The following is a 17,582-nucleotide window of genomic DNA, read 5'->3' on the forward strand; positions in this document are numbered from 1 at the left end:
ACCACTTTTGACGCACGCGCATTGCCATGCGTCATCAGCGTGGACGTTTCAAGCCCCGATAGAGATGGCGTGGGCGCATCACCGCATCACCGCATCACCGCACGTGCAACCTCGATTCTATAAATACGCCCGACCTTGATTTCCCCTTTTTCCGTTCCCCCCCCCCACCCAAAAACCCTGACGCGCAGCCCCCGCTCCCCGGCTAACTTGTTTCGGCAGGCCAACAGGACAAGTCTTGGCCGGTGCTGCGCAAGGCGGCGTAAGCTCGGCTTGGAAAACGCTTGTTGCGGCGTGGGTGGGGAGGTTTGCTGGAGGGGAGGGAGATGGGGGAGGGAGGTGTGTAAACGCGGGCATGGTAGGTGGACATGGTGGGCGGGATGGTGGTTGTATGGCATGCATGGTATTTGTGTTGTTTCTTCTGCGTGGGATTGAATCGAACGGGCGAGGGAGGGGGTGGAGTCGGCCGGCACGATATTCCGCTATGTTGGGTGTCCGAGCCCAACTCATGAGAAGGACATGTCCTTGCGTGGTCGGTCCTACCTACCTACCTACCTACCGGTGTTGGCTCTTTGTTTGATGGGTGTGAGGGACGTGTGGGGGACGCGTAAGAGAGAGCCCCGGTTTTTTGTTTTGGTGGAGATGGAACCTGGACTGGGTTGATGTGTGTGTGGATGGATGGTGTTGAAGAGTGGAGGAGGAGTGCAAGGTGGAAGGGGGGCAAGGGCTAGAAGTGAAGTGTGGGATAGAGTGTGAGGGAAGGGGTAAGGGACAGGCAGGCAACAGCGGCAGCCAGTCCGAGTCCAGCCAGTCCGAGTCCAGCCAGCTCCGATTGTGGAAGCAAACACACCCTTGCCCCGTTTCCTGCTGTGTTTTCAAACATGGACAAGACAAGACAAGACGTTGGCCTCTGGCGCTGAGTAAGAAGGGCCTTTACCTGTTAGTGTAGTGTCTACTGTCTACTGTCAAGGGGGAGCAAGACGGCATGATTTGCTGATTTGCTGATTTGCTGATTTGCTGATTTGCTGATTTGCTGGTGCTTCGTGTGTTCTTATTCCCTGTGTGTGTTGTGTGTCTCCCTGCAGCCCCCAAAACAGCGCGCCGCAAACAGCCCTCTTTTTTTTTCTCTGGCCATAGCAGCCAGCCAGCCAGCTCTTGGGAAACTCCGACATTCCTTCGTTAGGCGCAGTTGCAGGCCCCGACCATCCTTTCTTTCCTTCTTGCTTCTTGCTTCTTGCTTTCTTCAGCAGCTTGCCATCCATCTGCGCTTTTGTCGCCCTCATTGCTCTTCCTTCACACACACACACACACACCACCCTCCCCTCGTTCGTTTACTCGCTTGCCCGCCCTCTCACACAGTTTCTTCTCCTTCTTCTTCTTCTTCTTCTCTTCTGATACCAACCACTTCATTCTGCTTCCCTCTCGCTGTCTGCCTGTGCCTCCCACCTGACCACTTTCTCCTGCCACCACAAAACCCCTTCCTTGGCCCGCTGCTGCTTCTCACACCCGGACCCTCGACCACCGTCGCTCTTTCCCCACTTTCTGATCCCTAATCGTAGTCTCTTGTCTCCTTGCGCGCTCTTGCCGCCCATCGCTCGCTTGCATCTGATTCCCTACCGAGGCGCCTACACATGTCACCATGAGGTTGTTCAGCCCTGCCCAAGTCCTACCCGCGCTCTCTCTGCTGTCTTCCCATGTCGTGCCACAGGTCCAAGCTCTGGTCCTGGATCCTACTTCGCCTGGTAAAATCCTCACTGCTACCCTGGGTACTCTGCTACCGTGTGCCCTCGGCCTGTGCTAATGCGCCATTGAAGAATCCATCAAGGACGTCTCTTCCAAGGTTGCCAAACAACTCGTCGCCCAGTATGCAAAGATAGACGACAAGGGCGTACATGTCCTGGGAGGCTATCCCGGTATCCTCTACCCTCCTTACTACTGGTGGCAGGCCGGCGCCATGTTTGGCACCCTCCTTGACTACTGGCATTATACCGGTGACGATCAGTACAACGACATGATTCGCGAGGGTCTGATTCACCAGTTTGGAGAGCATCTGGACCTGGTACGTCGACGGCGTAGCATCGCCTCGCCACAGGGTCAATGCGGATACTAATCCTCCTTGTCCAGATGCCCTCGAACCAGTCCAAGAATGAAGGAAACGACGATCAAGTCTTCTGGGCCTTCTCCATGATCGCTGCCGCCGAGTACAAGCTCCCAGATCCGCCCGCTGACCAGCCTGGCTGGCTCGCCATGACGCAGTCCGTCTTCAACCAGTTTGTCACCCGCTACAGCAAGGAAGTCGACGAGGGAACGTGTGGTGGTGGTATGCGCTGGCAAATCTTCCCATGGCTCAACGGCTGGAACTACAAGAACACGGCTTCCAACGGTGGGCTGTTCCATCTGGGTGCCCGGCTGGCCATGTACACCAAAAACGACACGTATGCACAGTGGGCAGAAAAGGCGTTTGATTGGCTGTCACAGAGTCCCATCTTGCCAGGAGATGGCCAGGTCTTTGACGGGACCAGTATCACGACAAATCCTCCCTGCAAGGACGCGGACATGACGCCTTGGACGTACAACTACGGCATCATGATTGCGGGAGCAGCCTATGTAAACAGTCTCTTCCCTACTTGCATGTCTACGCCCACGCTAACAGACGCAGATGTACAACTACACCAACGGGGCCGAAAAGTGGAAAAAGGCCCTGACCCAGTTCATCGCCAAGACGGAAATGTTTTACCCCCCGGACAAAGGCGGCGTCATGGTCGAAGTCTGCGAAGCAAAGACGCTCTGCAACGCCGACCAAGAGTCCTTCAAGGCCTACCTCGCCCGCTGGCTCGGTAATGCCATCCAAATGGCGCCCTTTACCCACGACCTCATCATGCCCAAGCTACAAGTCTCGGCCAAGGCCGCCGCGCAAACCTGTGAAGGCCCCTCGCAGCACAATGGCGGTGACCACCAATGCGGCATGAAGTGGTGGTCCCCAGGCTTCGACGGCATCGGCGGCGTCGGCCCGCAAATGACGGCCCTCAACGTCATCAGCGTGCTCAATGTCGATCGCGTGCCCCCGCCCTATTCCAGCGTCACGGGCGGTTCCAGCCAGGGCAATCCGAATCTGGGTACGGAGAATGACGACGATCGGTCGCCGCTGCGGCAGTCGGAGATTACGACGGCGGATAAGGCGGGCGCGGCGATTATGACGATTTTGTTGGCGGTTGCTACGGCTGGTGGGGCGTATTGGATTCTTGCCTAGGGGAGGTGGTGGATGGGCTCTGTGCATGAGGGTTTTGGAACATGCGGGGTGGCTGAAGGGAAGAGGGAGAAATCGAGGAATCGAGATATTTAGATGAAGCGGGAGAATCAGAGCGTGCAGAGATCAATTGGCTGGAGGGATATGTATACCCCCTTGGATATTCCAAAATTCAATTTCACTTTTTTTTTTGCTTGTTTGTTGATCGTTTTGGTTGGGTATGTTGTGTCTTGTTCTCTTGTTCTCTTGCCTGGCTTTTATACTTTTCACACTTTTCCCTTGCCCTCGCCCTACCTTGCCCCTGCCTCACGTTTCCTCTCTCCTTTGGACCTAGGCTGGACTTGGGTTTTCAGGACGGCATTGGTGTTGGGGATTGAAGTTGCTTGTGGGCGTGTGGAGGGGAGGGGATAAGAGTGTGTAGAAGTAGGAGGAGGAGGTAGAAGGTAACAAGTAACAAGTAACAAGTAAAACCTAAGCAAGTCTAAAAGATGATACTTTTCGTACGCAGAGCAAAAGGGTGGACGTCGAGTAAGGAAGAAAGAAAGAAGGAGGGAAGTTGGGTACGACTTGGAATGAAGATGGTGGGTTCGGGTTTAGATGAGGTTGAAGTTGAGATGTAGATTGAGGGGTTTGTAGGAGCGGGGCTTTTTGGTTGTTGTAAGTGGATAGTGGATATAAGGGAGAGGAGGGGGGAGAGAAGAGGAGGAGGAGGGGGGGGGAAGGGGGAGGGAGAGGAGGAGGAGGGAGAGGAAGAAGAAGAAGAAGAAGAAGAAGAAGAAGAAGAAGAAGAAGAAGAAGAAAGACTTCAACACCATCTCCCACCCACCCAATCCCATACCTTACCCCATCAAGATTAGGGTGTTTGGGATTACTGGGTGGACGGGTGGATGGATGACTGCTAGAGATTAAGTGTTAGGTATAAGTGTATCCACCTGTAGAAAGGATAATTTTGCATCACCCACGGCGTTATCCCTGTCCGGGTTAGGCAAAGGATCAAACTCTATACTGACACGTCCAACTCGCCCGACGGAATCTTTGACATCAGCGCGGACATCGCAGACTGCTACAACGCCGCGACTCTGGACGGTCTTGGAGTTTCGGGGCAGGCGTGCGTGGTACTATCCTCGCGACTATGCGGGCATCTATGGATGTCGCATCTAGTGCTAACCGTGCCCTTGTCAACTTTCACTCTTGCTGGGGCTGGAGGGCGGTGAAGAGGGGATTTGGAATTCTAGTGGTGGGGTTTAGGCGCGTGGGTTGATTTCTTTTGGCAAAGGGGAGGTGGGTGGGCTGGTGATGGTTATCTGACGGTGTTTGGTTTACGTGCTGTCTGGTTTGTGTGTGGTTGTGTTGTTGGGCGTGATAGAGGTGTGTTGGCTTTGGGGAGGTGAATGAGTGATGTCGCTGCGTCTCAATGCATGTGTGGGGGGGGTGTTTTTTTTGGGCAGAAAGATCAGTTGTGGTATGATGAATCAGTCAGGGTTTGTGTGCGGGTTTTGAGAGCAATTGGCATTGGGCCGTTGTATTGGCGTTTTGATGCCCGTGGCTATGGTTCATCTGTCGGGTAGAGCGAGATCGGGCGAGTATATCTTTGCCTGCTACGAGCGATGATCTGATCAGCATTGGCATGCGTACGCCGCACTACCTCATGCTCCACACCGAATCTCATTCACGTCCCAACTCCCCACAACCCTAAACATACAGCCACAAGAAAGTTTCAAGCCCCCACACAGGGTTCAATCGGTCCCAACCTCCAACCCTCACCGACCCCCCACCATCCTCCCCAACCAATTCTTCTTCGCCGCCACCGAACTCTGCACAACACTCGGCAAATCACTGCCATCCATCATATCAAAGATATGCCAAACCCCCGGCCAAACATGCAACTCACACGTCCCGCCCGCCTTCCACACCTCACTCGCCCACCGCACCGCGGGATCGCGGAAAACCTCGCACTCGGCTACATCCACGTACATTGGCGGCAAGCCCGTATACTGGGTTTCGCGCGCAGGCGCCTGGTACGGCGTGACAGCTGACGTGCCACGGACGCCGGGGCCGAGGGCGAGGTCCCAGGCTTGTGCGTTGGAGGTGCCGCTCCAAGGACTGTTGGTGTGGAACTGGGTGTCTGAGGTGGAAGTGCAGCGGTCGTCGAGCATGGGGGTGTGGAGGAGAAGGCCTTTGATTCTGATGGTTACTTTTTCTTCGTCTTTGCTTGGCGAATTTCCCATTACCCGCTTGTCCGTAGCCCCGTCGCTTTGAGTATTTGCTCGGTCTCTCACCATTAAACACAGGGATGCAGCTAGGGCCCCGCCTCCACTGACACCGTATACAATCACCCGCTCTACATCCACGCCCAGGGTACCAGCGTTGGCAAAGACCCATCGCAGGCCAGAGTAACAGTCTTCTGCACCCCCTGGGGCGCGAGTTTCGGGCGCGAGACGGTAGGCGATGGAGATTAGGATTGTTGGGGTGGATGGGGGGAGGAGGGAAAGGGTTTCTGAGACGCCGCTGAAGCGGTCACCGGAGACTAGGCCGCCGCCGTGGATGTGGTAGAGTGCTGGTAATGAGGAGGGTTTTGCCTGTGGATCTCGTTCTTGTGCTTCTCCATGTGTCGTCCCTGCCTCTGTCTTTGCGTCTTCTTCCTCTTTTGAGGCCGGTTCCGATCCCACGCGTGGTGTGAATACAGACAACTCAATCTCGTTCCCATCAACACCGGTGATTGTGTAGTCCTTGTGCGTGTAGTTTGGATGCGCGGCTAGGACCGTTGCGGCGCTGTAGGCAAAGGGGTTGGGTTCGCCCTCTGGGACGAGGTTCATGCCGCGCATCAGGTCGAGATGTAGATCATCAGGGATGGGAAAGGCGGAAACGATGTGCTCGAGGGTTGGGTCTATTGGGGGACGTATGGGGAGAGGGGGTTTGGATGGGTTGATCGGGGTATTGCATGGGGTGGGCGCGGCTTGGGACGCTGCCATGAGGAAGGGATGTACCGGGAGAGAATAGGGCAGATGGTTTGGGAGGGAGTTTTTCTCGTGTGTATAGCGGGAGAATGACTGGGTGTGAATCGTCCATGTGTGGTGTAGAGAGAAGGGGCTACGTTGAAGTGGGGTGTTGAGTGGTTAGGCGTGGTGCATTTGCTCCACGGCTCGGTGTCGGGGCTTCGATGTCGTCTTGGACTTCATCGTAGCCGGTGGGTTATGTAGACTCGCTCTGAAGGAAGATGGGTTGGTACCTGGGTCCGTTGTAAAGAGGTGCATAGGTACCATAGTCCCCGCGCTAGTGTCACCATGTTTCTCGGCCCAAGGAAAAGCATCGCTTACGTGCCTTAAGTTACCGGCATTACCCCGTTTTCGTCATATCGAGGCCGAACTGTCCCGCAACGCCAAACTCGAACAAACATGAGAAGCACGAGAAGAGCGCTCGAGCCCCACCACAAACTCCAGGCCTTCTAGGCTGATGCACAGTGAGCACGTTGTGATTGATCTTCTTCGAGAATGGAAGGTGCTGCGAATGGATTCGAGGTGAGCAGATTGTCAGTGGCGAAGGGCTTGGCTACAAACGCCACATGCATCAGATTTCTCTTCTGCTCTACACCCATTTCATGTCAAGACTAATGAAGTGTTTGGTGAGTAAAAATGCGAATGTTTCGAATTCCGTCGCTTCTAAATGAGAAGAACATACGTAGATGGTAGAACAATTAAAGTAAACGTTCTTCTCGGTTGCATGCCTGCTAGTTCCCGTACTGTCCCGCGTTGTACCGAATATTCTCCTTGACGCCAATCTTCACATCGGACCGAATACTTCGTTTCTTTTTATTCTTCCGCAGCAACACAGAGTCTTTGTATTTGACGTCTATCCTTGTCCAATCTTGACCAATGGTCACTCGCGAAATTGGCCGACTGTGAAGGCCAACCTAGTGAACTCAAGGTGGGATGTAATCCCAATGTACCCAAGCACTGCACAGGGACTTGACCTATTTTGGATGTCAGTAGATGGACGTAATAAGACAGATGCAACACCACCTTCCTACAGTGAGCATCCTGTATCCTACACATCTTCCATATGATCCACTAGATCGTTAATTTAAACGTGCTCAACCCTCTAGTCTCCACGATACTGCTTTAGACCCCACCCACAAGCCAACCTCCGACTTCCGGCGAAAAGAGACGTTATGAGCGAGTTATCGCGGGCTCTTCCTTGTCAGCTGACCGTGGAGTCATTCGCTCGTCTCCACCGGGGACGACGTCGACCACGAGCGCGCTATCGGGTACCACGGCGTTGCGGCTGACACTGACCTCACCCATCCGCCACCAGACATGTGAAGTCTTGGGCATCCCGACCGGGTTCGATGTCTGAGAGGCTGAGTCGCGTGGGAATGACGTGGTGCAGGTTGGAAAAGGGGAGACACATGTGGTATGGGCTTGTTGACCGTGGCGCCAGTGTACGACTATCCGGTCGGAAGAAGTATGATTGGATTTGTTTTGATACTTGTGTGCTTCCCGGGTCATCTCGGTGGACGCAGCCGTGTTCAGGGAAGCAGTGGGATGAGGTTGCTTTTGAAAGCATCGATTCACGGTCCCATGTCGTCGGCGGCAACATCTCGGGATAGTCACGGTAGTAAGTTGGCGGGAGCGATGTACTTTGGAGCTTCCGTATCGTGGGGTAGCGATTTAAACAGGGCCGGAGATGACGAAAGCATAATAGGGCCGTTCCCACGGTAAGACTGCACTTGTTGCAGTTTTGTGAAGATATTTTGGCAAGTCTTGCGGCAAGCAAAGATGAACATTGTGCATCTTGCGGAGATACTGGATTGTAAAGGCCGTCTATTGCTACTTAGCTTCGAATTACCGATGACGTGGCAATGGTAGAGGATACGGGTGAAAGAAGTGCTCCATTGTTTGGACCGAGAATGTATGGAGAATCAGAAGATGAAGGAGGTCCAACGCGAAACTCGTGCGTGAGAACGGATAACTGACTTGTGGAACGCAAAGCCAACAGATCAATATCTCGGTCAACAAGAAAACTCACTGTGACGTCACTGTTTGCTCAACCAATTGTTATGATTAGCAGGCGCCTGAATGGCAAAATACAGGTGTCGTGGTCAACATTCATGTGTGATTGGTTTTGGAAAACGGCGTCAAGTTCCTCGTTTTCAACTGTGCTGGAGTTCAATTGCCGAGAGTGTTGAATAATGCAATGCACCGTTTTGGGTCAATACGAGGTAGACGTGCAGACCATGGACTGGGAGATCGTCGTTCACTGGAAGTATTGGAAAATGGCACGGTCGTCCATGAACCTGTTAAGGGGTCTATAGATGATATTGTGAAGGTTGGGAGAGATGCTGAGCTTGTGCTGTGTAGCGTGCGGTTGAACCGAAGATATGGTAGGAGCCAGGATGGTGATGGGTATTCTAGAAGATACTGTATGCTTTCGAGTTCTCTTTGGGTCTCCAGATAAGATCATGTGCATTGCGTGCCGAGTGACAGCCACTTCTCCACTCCAATGAATGTCTCTTCATTCTCATTACTGGAGGGCGAAATATCAAAGTTGCAATGGACAGATAAGATTCCACCTCTTACCTTGGGGCGACGATTGACTCTGACTTACTGAGTCATGTTGAGAAAATCACGCCCGGGCGAACTCGTTGCTCGAATCAAAAGCCTCACATCAAAGTGCTCAGCAAGACATGTATTGTAACTACTAAATGCTGACATGTTGAAACCAATAGTACTCTCACCTTGGTGTGCCACCCAACACGCCGCTCGTATTTGCGAAGAAAAGGCGGCAGACGTGGGGTCCTCATCCTTCCCGCTTGCCGTCTTGGACACTTGGTACCGCGAATAAGCACTACATGCGCAGTCGCAAGCGAAGGACATATAATGCCTGCAAATTAGCCTGTGTAGGTACATGTACTTGCTGCAATGAGCTTATGGTCCAACATGCGCTAATTCCAGCAGACTTTTATGCAAATCTGTCGGTCATACTGTAGATGATATAGAGCACTGCAAGGCACAGCACATGATATGTGACACGGCATCGAATGTCTGGAACGTCTGAGATGCATGTCATTGCAGCAAACCTGTTGCACAAGCTGAACAGATCTGACGTTGATGATTCACGGCGACTGAGAAAACATGCCGCTTTAGGTACTCATGGCCTGACAAAAGTTGCAAAACGGCGAATGAATGTGATACTAGGCTATGAAGTCACAATAGCTTGTCACGGTGCTTTGAATGGTGTGGAAACATGCATCTCTGAATTAGATGTGAGATCGCAGAATCTATGAAGAAACCTAATTCACTTTGTAAAACCCCGTGAAAATGAAAACGCCTCAAGATCCATGAAAATGAAAGAAAATCACCACATGCTAGATAACCGGCGTACGACCCGTGCCTCCGATGCAGTTGAGAATACTGCTAGTGAAACTGCTGTCAACAGCAAAGGGCTCTGCGGCTTGAACGAATGGGACTCGCTTGAAAATGTGGAGAGGACGCTGGCTGTCGTAAGAGCCATGACGAGATTTAGGAGGAAGCCGGTGACGATGACGGAAGTTTCACTCTTCGCAGCCTTGTTGTGTTCATGCTCGGGGCGCGGATCTTTCCTCTTCAAGTTCCCCTTGGTTTTAGGCGACGGGGCCTTCTTCGTAGGCGTCGAAACTTCGTTGGCCAGTGGCGGCGTCATGGGAACTTGCTGTTTCGGCTCGGACTGCAGTTCAATGATCGCGCCGTTCTCCCCAGTGAGTTCGCGAAAGTAGCTGGGCCGGCCGTTTTCGTGCACGACCTCGAATCTCGGATCTGACTGGAAGTCTCCCATGGGTGCACTGACCCACTCGCCATCTGCCATCAGAGCGACACAGCAATGCCATGGAGTTGTGTAACCCGTCTTAGTGTTGAGTAGACTCATGGATACCTTGTGTTCTCCAACTGACTGGTGAATGGAGAGACGCAAGTGGTTTGGGAACGCACTCTTGCATGCGCCAGCGAAAGCCTGTTAATGCATAATTAGCTTCCAGAAGTCGAAGCCCATGACAGCATCATTAGATGTGAAAGGAATATACTTACGTAGCCCCGGATCAACATTTGCTTTGCCAAATACTTCACGTCACGTTTGTAGCCGTTGCTAGTTCGGCCTCCTCCGAGGGGGAAGATGTATTGCAGATCCGACTCGAGGAATCGACGATAGCCAAGATATGTAAGTTTGGTGTCAGGGTTGGTGGCAATCTCGTTGTCGATGTTGATGTCCTCCTTGCCGTACTTGTTCAGAATAACACGACGGAAGTTGGTGGCGTTCGCAACATAACTGATCTCTTGGAGTTTTTCAGGAAGGCCAGGGAATGTTGCAAGATCCTTCAGTCTGGAGAAGTCGATGTGTTTGAATCCCTTTTGTTCGCACATCTCCCTCAGAGCTTCTCCATAGTTCCAAGTATCACGGTCCGGAATACCAAGGAGATCTGTAGCAAGCGGGCAGGTTAGTGACGATTGAATTTCATGGGGAGGGAGGGGCGCGCATAAGAGATTATCCAAGCATGCTTTAGACTCACCATTGTAGACTAGACCATCTGAGATGATTGTGAGCTTTGCTCCTGGCGGGTAGATGTCTTTGATACGCGAGCACATCGTGTTCAGTCGGTCCAGTGCCAACTCTTCCGCTTTGTCGGGTAGGTTTCCGAGTACTTTGTGTACCTTGTTGGCTGACTTGAACGGAAAGGCTGGAAGACACATTTTGACCGGCTCCTCTGCTGCAACAAACTTGTCGACGACAGAGACGAACTTGGGTCTGCCTGCCTCCAACCGGTCTTGAGTGTCACTGAACTTGTTGAGCGCATATAGGAACACAATGTCCAGTATCTTGTTGGACATTGCAGAAACCTCGGTTGAGACCTCAGTGACTTCCATGGTTGTGTGTGGCGATTTGGAGGACTTGGTATTGACTGAGATAATTTCGCTGGGAGTATTGAGAGCAGGTCGCCGAGGGGATGGCTTTGCTAGTATCGACATCTCGATGGAAGTAAGTGGAGGGTTGTGCAAGAAGAAGGCGTGACTGTTGTCGTCGTAAGAACAGTCGGCAGATGATATACAAAAATAACAAGTCTTACCAGTCGCCTTGTTTGTAGAGTTCACGGGCTCGACTACGGAAGGCAAACCGAATTACGGTTAGCATTTTGTACAGGCCTTGGGCCTCCAGCTCAAGAGCAAGGATCATCATTCACGCACTAGCCTGGCGAATGTGATGACATCCCGTTCATGCATGTGCGTACGCACGCCACGAAGCCATGCTAGGGTGTGCTACAGAGTAAGATTCTAAATTCTGCTATATGTTACACATTCGCGATTATTAGACACATTATCAGTATGATGACCCGCCCCCTGTCTATGAAATGATCTCCACTAAACACCATGGTGGATTACCGAAGCTATGGCACGGATTCCGCCTCTGATTGCTGAAACCTTGGTATGTATGCACAAGAAGATATGAGAAGAAAACTTCTAAGCTCATTTCTCCAATGCGAATGGACATGGAAATGGCAAGTAATGAGAAAGATTGCGGCATTAGACTAGCCCATCGCGATTCCTTTTCTTCGCTTGTTTACGAGTAAGCCTAGCTGTGACCACGACCTGGGCACGCCAAGATGGACATCGCCTTGGCCGGCCCACCACCTGGGCATATCCACTACCTTGCATTCCAACTGTCAGCCCCAGAAACCACAGCAGCCTGGCGCCTTACACCGTGTGTTGTGCTCACATCAGCCGAGTAGTCACGGTTACCTACTACCATCCAGGCCGTGCATCAGGGATCCAGCCCGGCTTGCAAACGTCTGCACAGTCTGTGGCGACGCTGATCAACAATGACAAGATACGCGTATATGCGCATGTTTGCGGTGAACTGCTCGAATCGGCACGGAGGAATGCATGGTAAGACTGACTAGGCTGTCAATGTGACCTGGTCAACGGTAAGACATGTCGCGGCGCCTGTGACTGTATTGTCGGGTATTACTAAGGTTACAGGGAACTCCAAACCACCATTGCCATTACAGTGGATCGGTCATCGCCGGCCCGCCATGATATATCCCACCTTCATCTGCGACCTCTTGGTTGAATCGTTGTTGGCTCACGTCTCCTCTTGTTAGCTATTACCGGTGGATTGTTCCACCTGCACCGACTACCATCTCCATGTTGTCGCCTTCATCCTTGACGCTAACGCCAGATATTGGTAGAAGACTGATACCTCAGATAGTGGATAACCTGGCCGATGCCGACCCAGATCGCATCTTCTACTCCATCTCTTCCCTCAACGATGCTACACTGAGCTTCCGTCATATAACAGTCAGACAGTTTGCAAACGCAGTCGACAAGACCGCGTGGTGGCTTGTGGATCAGCTAGGGTCCTCTGCGTCCATACAGCCAGTTGGTTACATCGGCCAACGTAAGTCTGACCTCTCTGAAACCAACCACTAGAATGTCAGTAGTCTTCTATACTAATCATTACTCAAGATGATATTCGTCACATTCTTTTGACGTATGCATGTGTCAAGGCTGGGTATTCGGTAGGTCTCCCTTCACAAGTCTATGCTGCACTCACTGCTGCATCTTTTGCTTTTGCTAATAACGCAACTTTCCTTGTCACATAGGCTCTCTTTCTGTCTCCCAAAAACAACTTGGATGGAGCATTGGCCGTGCTGGAAGCGGCTCATTGCGATATATGGGTTCAGTCAAAGGAGCAGGCCTCGGTACCTTTGGTCCGGGAATTCTTAGAGCACCGGCAAATGCGCATTCTGCAACTTCCTGAAATCGATGAGCTTATCGATGCACCTAGTACCAGGCCTTTTCCTTACACAAAGAAGTTCGATGAAATCATGCAAGAACCTTTTTGCATTCTTCATACCTCCGGGACTACTGGAGTTCCTAAGCCTGTCTCATGGTCACATGGACTGATAGGAACAATGGATGCAATTCGATTACTTCCACCTACGGAAGGTGATCAAGGTCTAGCCCCATGGAGCCGTGACTGGGACGAAGGCGACACTATCTATTCTTCTTTTCCTATGAGCCATGTAAGTATTGTGAAGCAAGGCATACTCTATCTATTTAGCTAATTGATATTGTTTCCCATTGTAGGGTGCAGGCATCATCATGGATATCCTGCTACCTGCATTATTTGCTTTGCGTTGCGTTTTGGGGCCTGCCAAGGTGATTCCAAATATGCACCTCATGGATCTCCTTGCGACGCAAGCCAAAATCGACATTTGGAGCATGGTGCCATCCCTTGTTGATGAATTGGGCGAAACACCAGATGTCCTGGAAAAGTTTAGATCGTCGAAATTCATATGCGCATCGGGAGGTAAGATCCAACACTCTCTTGCGAAGTCTGCGAACCATTATTAAAACCCCTGTAGGTCCCGTGAATCCAACAATAGTCAACAAGGTAAACAAAACTGTGCGAGTACTTAACTTGACAGGCACCACGGAGGGCCTGTTCATTGGGAACCTGTGGACCGAGAGAGAAGACTGGCATTGGTTCGCTTTCCATCCATACTCAGGCTTCGAATTCAAAGAGATAGAACCTGGTGTGTATGAGCAGTGGGCGCATCGAAACGAGCATTGGCCGTTGTTCCAGGGGATTTTCCACACGTTCCCATCCGAAGATCACTACAACTTCAAGGATCTCTACATACGACATCCCACCAAGCCCTACCTCTGGGCTTTCAGAGGTCGCAGCAATGATACAGTGGTGCTATCTAGTGGCGAAAAGATCTCGCCACTGGAGACCGAAGCCTACGTGACAGCACACCCTGCCATTGAAGGCTGTCTCATGATTGGCTCCGGGAAGCTGCAGCCGGGACTGCTCATCGAATTGAAGGATCCAGCAAATGCGACTGAAGAGACTCTCGATAGCATTTGGGCTACAATCGAAAAATCGAATGAGCAGGGCCTGCAGCGAGGTCGACTTAGCCGGGACTTCATCACTTTTGCCGAACCGGAACGCCCTTTCATTCGCACAGACAAAGGAACCGTCAAGAGACAAGCCACCCTCAATCTATACGCCGACTATATCGAAAGATTCTACAATTCGCGTGGTGATGACTTGGGTGATATCAACGTGGACACCAGCACGCTTGAATCTACGACAGAGTCTGTACGTCAAATTCTGGGGTCTATTCTACCTGCCATCTTAGACGCAGCACCGGATGAGGACATCTTTGGTCTGGGCCTAGATTCCTTGAATGTGTTCAAGGCCATCAAGATGACCAAGACTGCCATGATGCTCCAAGACCAACTTGCACCACGCCATCTCTACGCAAACCCTACAGTCGCAAAATTCGCAAACTTCTTGTTCCGCCAAATATCAGAGGCTCAAAAACCGAATGGAGAAAATAAGGAGGAGTCCGCAGCCTCAAGAATGAAGAAGCTCATCGATCAGCACAAGGCACGGTTATCCTTTAGACTCAATGCTCTGGACTATGTGGTAAGTTGTTTACTATTTCTCAGGTTTCGAGTAAAGACTAACCTGTTATATTAGAACCCATTGCACTACATGGGACTCAGTTTTTTCTTTGCTCTCCCAGAAGGTAAAACCTTCGAGGAGACCTATGTGATATTGCAAAAAGGCCTTCGGCGAACATTCAAAATTATCCCTGCTCTGGAAGGCAAAATCATGGCATGCTCGGAGCAGGAAATTGGTTATACGAAGGGCGATCTCTGTGTCACGATTCCTCCTCTGGAATTGTCGATCATATCGAAACCTGAAACCGAGGGTCCGAGACAGCTCATTTTCAAAGACCTATCAAAAACCTTACCGACCTTTGAAGAGTTGAAGAGGACCGGATTTGTTCCATCAGCCATCAATGATGCGCTTATCCTTTCTGATGTTACTTTCCCGGAGTTGCCTGCCGATATCCTGGTTGCGCAAGCGAACTTTGTTCAAGGTGGCTGTATCATCGCTACAAACTTCAATCACTGCTGTCTCGACGGCGCAGGTGTCATGGTAGCCCTACAAGTATGGGCCGAAAGCTGCAGATATGTGCAGGGTGATGAGACTGCTACCTGTGACTGGTACGATCCTGAGAGCTTCAACCACAGCCTACCAGAGATTATCTACGAACAAGAGGGTTATGCTCGACCAGTGGAAGAGGTTGATCCAGGCGTATGGGGCTTCCTACCCTTTGTTGCCCCTGACCATGTCTTGAAACAATCAGTCAACGGAATGACAAACGGTAACCATGCCACCAAAAAGAAGCTTCCTCCTCCACCTCCACTTCCCTTGCGATCTCAATGGCCCTTGGACCCTAATCCGTATCCAACAAAGACTACGCAGTTTTTGATCCCACCGGAGAAGCTTGAGAAGCTCAAGCAGGAAGTTCTAGCTGATCCCGGGGCCAAAGGCGTCATCACGTCCATCAGCGACATTGTACAAGCCTTCTTCTGGCGGGCCGCCATTCGAGCCCGATATCGCGTAGCTACTCAGCTCCACGGCAAAACTTTTGGACCTGAAGAATTATCTATACTGGAGACACCCGTAGATGGTCGGCCCTATTTCTCATCGATGCTGCCATCGACCTACATGGGTAGTATGCTCATCATGGGCCGCGCTGCGATGCCCATTGAAACCCTCTGCTCGCCTGAAACTACGGTTGGCCAAGTTGCCTATCTCTTGCGCGAATCGGCCGCATGTATTACTCCGTCGCTGATGCACGATGCTTTCACGATCCTGAAGTCACTGCCTGATCATAGTCGCTTCTCAACGGCTAACATGGGACTCGATCATATGCATGCCATGATCTCCAACCTGATGCTCTTCCAGCCAAACGTCATTTCCTTCGGCGATGGCATGTTTGCTAACGGAGGCTCACCGCTGGCCTTGCGACCACTCATCGACAGAGGCAATGCACGATTCCGCTTTCTGGTCATCTTCCCACTGAGAGAGGACGGTGGAGTGGAATTAGTGTTTGGCACGCGGCCGGAGGAGCTGGAGATGTTCCAGGAAGATGACGAGTTCACGAGATATGCAAAGTTGGTAGATTCTTGCTGAGTTGGTTGTATAAGGGAATGATTCTATTGCACATGGAGTAATGAACTCTGATTCGCAAGTTCTGTATCGCACACATCGAGTATGAAACTTTCGTTGTAAACTGTAGGGTATTACAGTAGATCTGCAAAAAACAAAAGTCATATTAACATTAATGCATATCTCTACTGGCTCAACTCGATCTTCGATTACACTTCGCCAATGGCATGTCCCTCTAATATCTCACCATCCATGTGTGAGATCTGCCTATACCCCCACAACATATCCTACCTACCAGCCCCCAATCCTTCGATACAGACAGCGAATGAGGGCGTGCCTGATTGGAACGCCCAACAGCTCCGAACATAGCGCGGTGCTAGGGTCTTCCACCATAGTATGCCTTGCATGAAGGTGAACTTTTTCCAGATCTCGTGGTGCTGTCCCTATCTTGCTCAAGCGACTTGGTTGCAGAGTCCCACTTGAAAAAAGCGAGATTAGACTGTTATACTAGATGTTGACCGGTTACAGTAGGTACATCCGTAGTGGAGATTTTATGGTAGAGAGGTGTTATGCCTAGTGATCACGGCCCACTGTGGCGTGAAGGCCTTACATGCTGACCTGGAAATGGGATAAAAAAAATAACAACAGAATGAAAATGAAGTTCGACCCAATGTATGGACCGTAGTTTGATGGTAGCGCGAGTAAGATGCAGGGGGTTTTTGAGACAGAGTTCGTAGGGCAGGGTGAACGGCCAAAAACGATGCAGTTCGCTCTAGGGGGTCGCTCAGTCTAATCCTCTCTATTGTGATAGGTTTGACATGCAATTGTCGCTTATCAAGGTCGGGATGACACCCTGTTCGCTTACCACCCCTCCCCCGTCTCTCTCTCTCTCTCTCTCTCACCCCCACCCATGCGGAGAACCGGGGAATGCCTAGGGCGTATGCAAGCCTGCCCTGCCCTGTCCAGCCGCGTGGGGTGGAGACTTTCTCCTAGCGGACCTAAGCCCACGGTAGTTCGAGAACTTTTGAGGCCATTGCAGAATGTGGGTTTTCCACTTCCCTGTCTGGTGTAGGGTGGGGTATGTAGTCGTAGTCATCCATCAAAAGGAGTGGGTTTTTCCGGCCGGTCAAAGGCAAGGTAACTCAGGCGTGCAGCGCTGATGGGGGCGGTACTATTCATATTTCTTTCCAGGCCAGGGAAACTGCATTTTTTCTTCTTAGTGGGATGGGGACGTGTGGGTTTGCTTACACTTGCATACATAGGTAGTGTGTGTGTGTGTGTGTGGACTCTTGAACGTGAGGATAGGTGGACTTCAGTTGTTGGTAGCGGGTTAGCGTCC

At 51.5% G+C, this 17,582-nt stretch overlaps 7 protein-coding genes across 7 annotated transcripts; 3 read left to right on the forward strand and 4 right to left on the reverse strand.

Moving 5' to 3' along the window:
* Positions 1-1,636: 1,636 nt before the first annotated feature.
* Positions 1,637-3,247, forward strand: IAQ61_007036 (uncharacterized protein; the record flags this gene model as incomplete). Its single annotated transcript, XM_066097410.1, has 4 exons — positions 1,637-1,739; positions 1,812-2,056; positions 2,122-2,604; positions 2,657-3,247. The coding sequence occupies 4 exons, from the start codon at positions 1,637-1,639 to the stop codon at positions 3,245-3,247; spliced, it is 1,422 nt and encodes a 473-aa protein (XP_065952887.1).
* Positions 3,248-5,004: 1,757 nt separating this feature from the next.
* Positions 5,005-6,216, reverse strand: IAQ61_007037 (uncharacterized protein; the record flags this gene model as incomplete). The annotated part of the gene is made up of 1 exon (XM_003845879.1): positions 5,005-6,216. One exon carries the CDS (start codon positions 6,214-6,216, stop codon positions 5,005-5,007), a length of 1,212 nt encoding a protein of 403 aa, XP_003845927.1.
* A 1,634-nt stretch (positions 6,217-7,850) lies between these two features.
* Positions 7,851-8,136, reverse strand: IAQ61_007038 (uncharacterized protein; the record flags this gene model as incomplete). Its single annotated transcript, XM_066097411.1, has 2 exons — positions 7,851-8,064; positions 8,117-8,136. 2 exons carry the CDS (start codon positions 8,134-8,136, stop codon positions 7,851-7,853), a joined length of 234 nt encoding a protein of 77 aa, XP_065952888.1.
* A 361-nt stretch (positions 8,137-8,497) lies between these two features.
* Positions 8,498-9,124, reverse strand: IAQ61_007039 (uncharacterized protein; the record flags this gene model as incomplete). The annotated part of the gene is made up of 2 exons (XM_066097412.1): positions 8,849-9,124; positions 8,498-8,753 (listed from the first exon to the last, which is right to left on the reverse strand). The coding sequence occupies exons 1-2, from the start codon at positions 9,115-9,117 to the stop codon at positions 8,498-8,500; spliced, it is 525 nt and encodes a 174-aa protein (XP_065952889.1). The 5' UTR covers positions 9,118-9,124.
* A 175-nt stretch (positions 9,125-9,299) lies between these two features.
* Positions 9,300-9,527, forward strand: IAQ61_007040 (uncharacterized protein; the record flags this gene model as incomplete). Its single annotated transcript, XM_066097413.1, has 1 exon — positions 9,300-9,527. The coding sequence occupies one exon, from the start codon at positions 9,300-9,302 to the stop codon at positions 9,525-9,527; it is 228 nt and encodes a 75-aa protein (XP_065952890.1).
* Positions 9,528-9,598: 71 nt separating this feature from the next.
* On the reverse strand, positions 9,599-11,401 carry IAQ61_007041 (uncharacterized protein; the record flags this gene model as incomplete). Its single annotated transcript, XM_003845882.2, has 4 exons — positions 9,599-10,228; positions 10,303-10,691; positions 10,782-11,281; positions 11,337-11,401. 4 exons carry the CDS (start codon positions 11,399-11,401, stop codon positions 9,599-9,601), a joined length of 1,584 nt encoding a protein of 527 aa, XP_003845930.2.
* A 1,010-nt stretch (positions 11,402-12,411) lies between these two features.
* Positions 12,412-16,267, forward strand: IAQ61_007042 (uncharacterized protein; the record flags this gene model as incomplete). Its single annotated transcript, XM_003845883.2, has 6 exons — positions 12,412-12,664; positions 12,733-12,785; positions 12,870-13,292; positions 13,357-13,579; positions 13,635-14,704; positions 14,759-16,267. The coding sequence occupies 6 exons, from the start codon at positions 12,412-12,414 to the stop codon at positions 16,265-16,267; spliced, it is 3,531 nt and encodes a 1,176-aa protein (XP_003845931.2).
* Positions 16,268-17,582: the final 1,315 nt, after the last annotated feature.

The sequence above is a fragment of the Plenodomus lingam genome (assembly GCF_022343315.1).
Source record: "Plenodomus lingam strain CAN1 chromosome Unknown contig_26, whole genome shotgun sequence".
Classification (NCBI taxonomy): domain Eukaryota; kingdom Fungi; phylum Ascomycota; class Dothideomycetes; order Pleosporales; family Leptosphaeriaceae; genus Plenodomus; species Plenodomus lingam.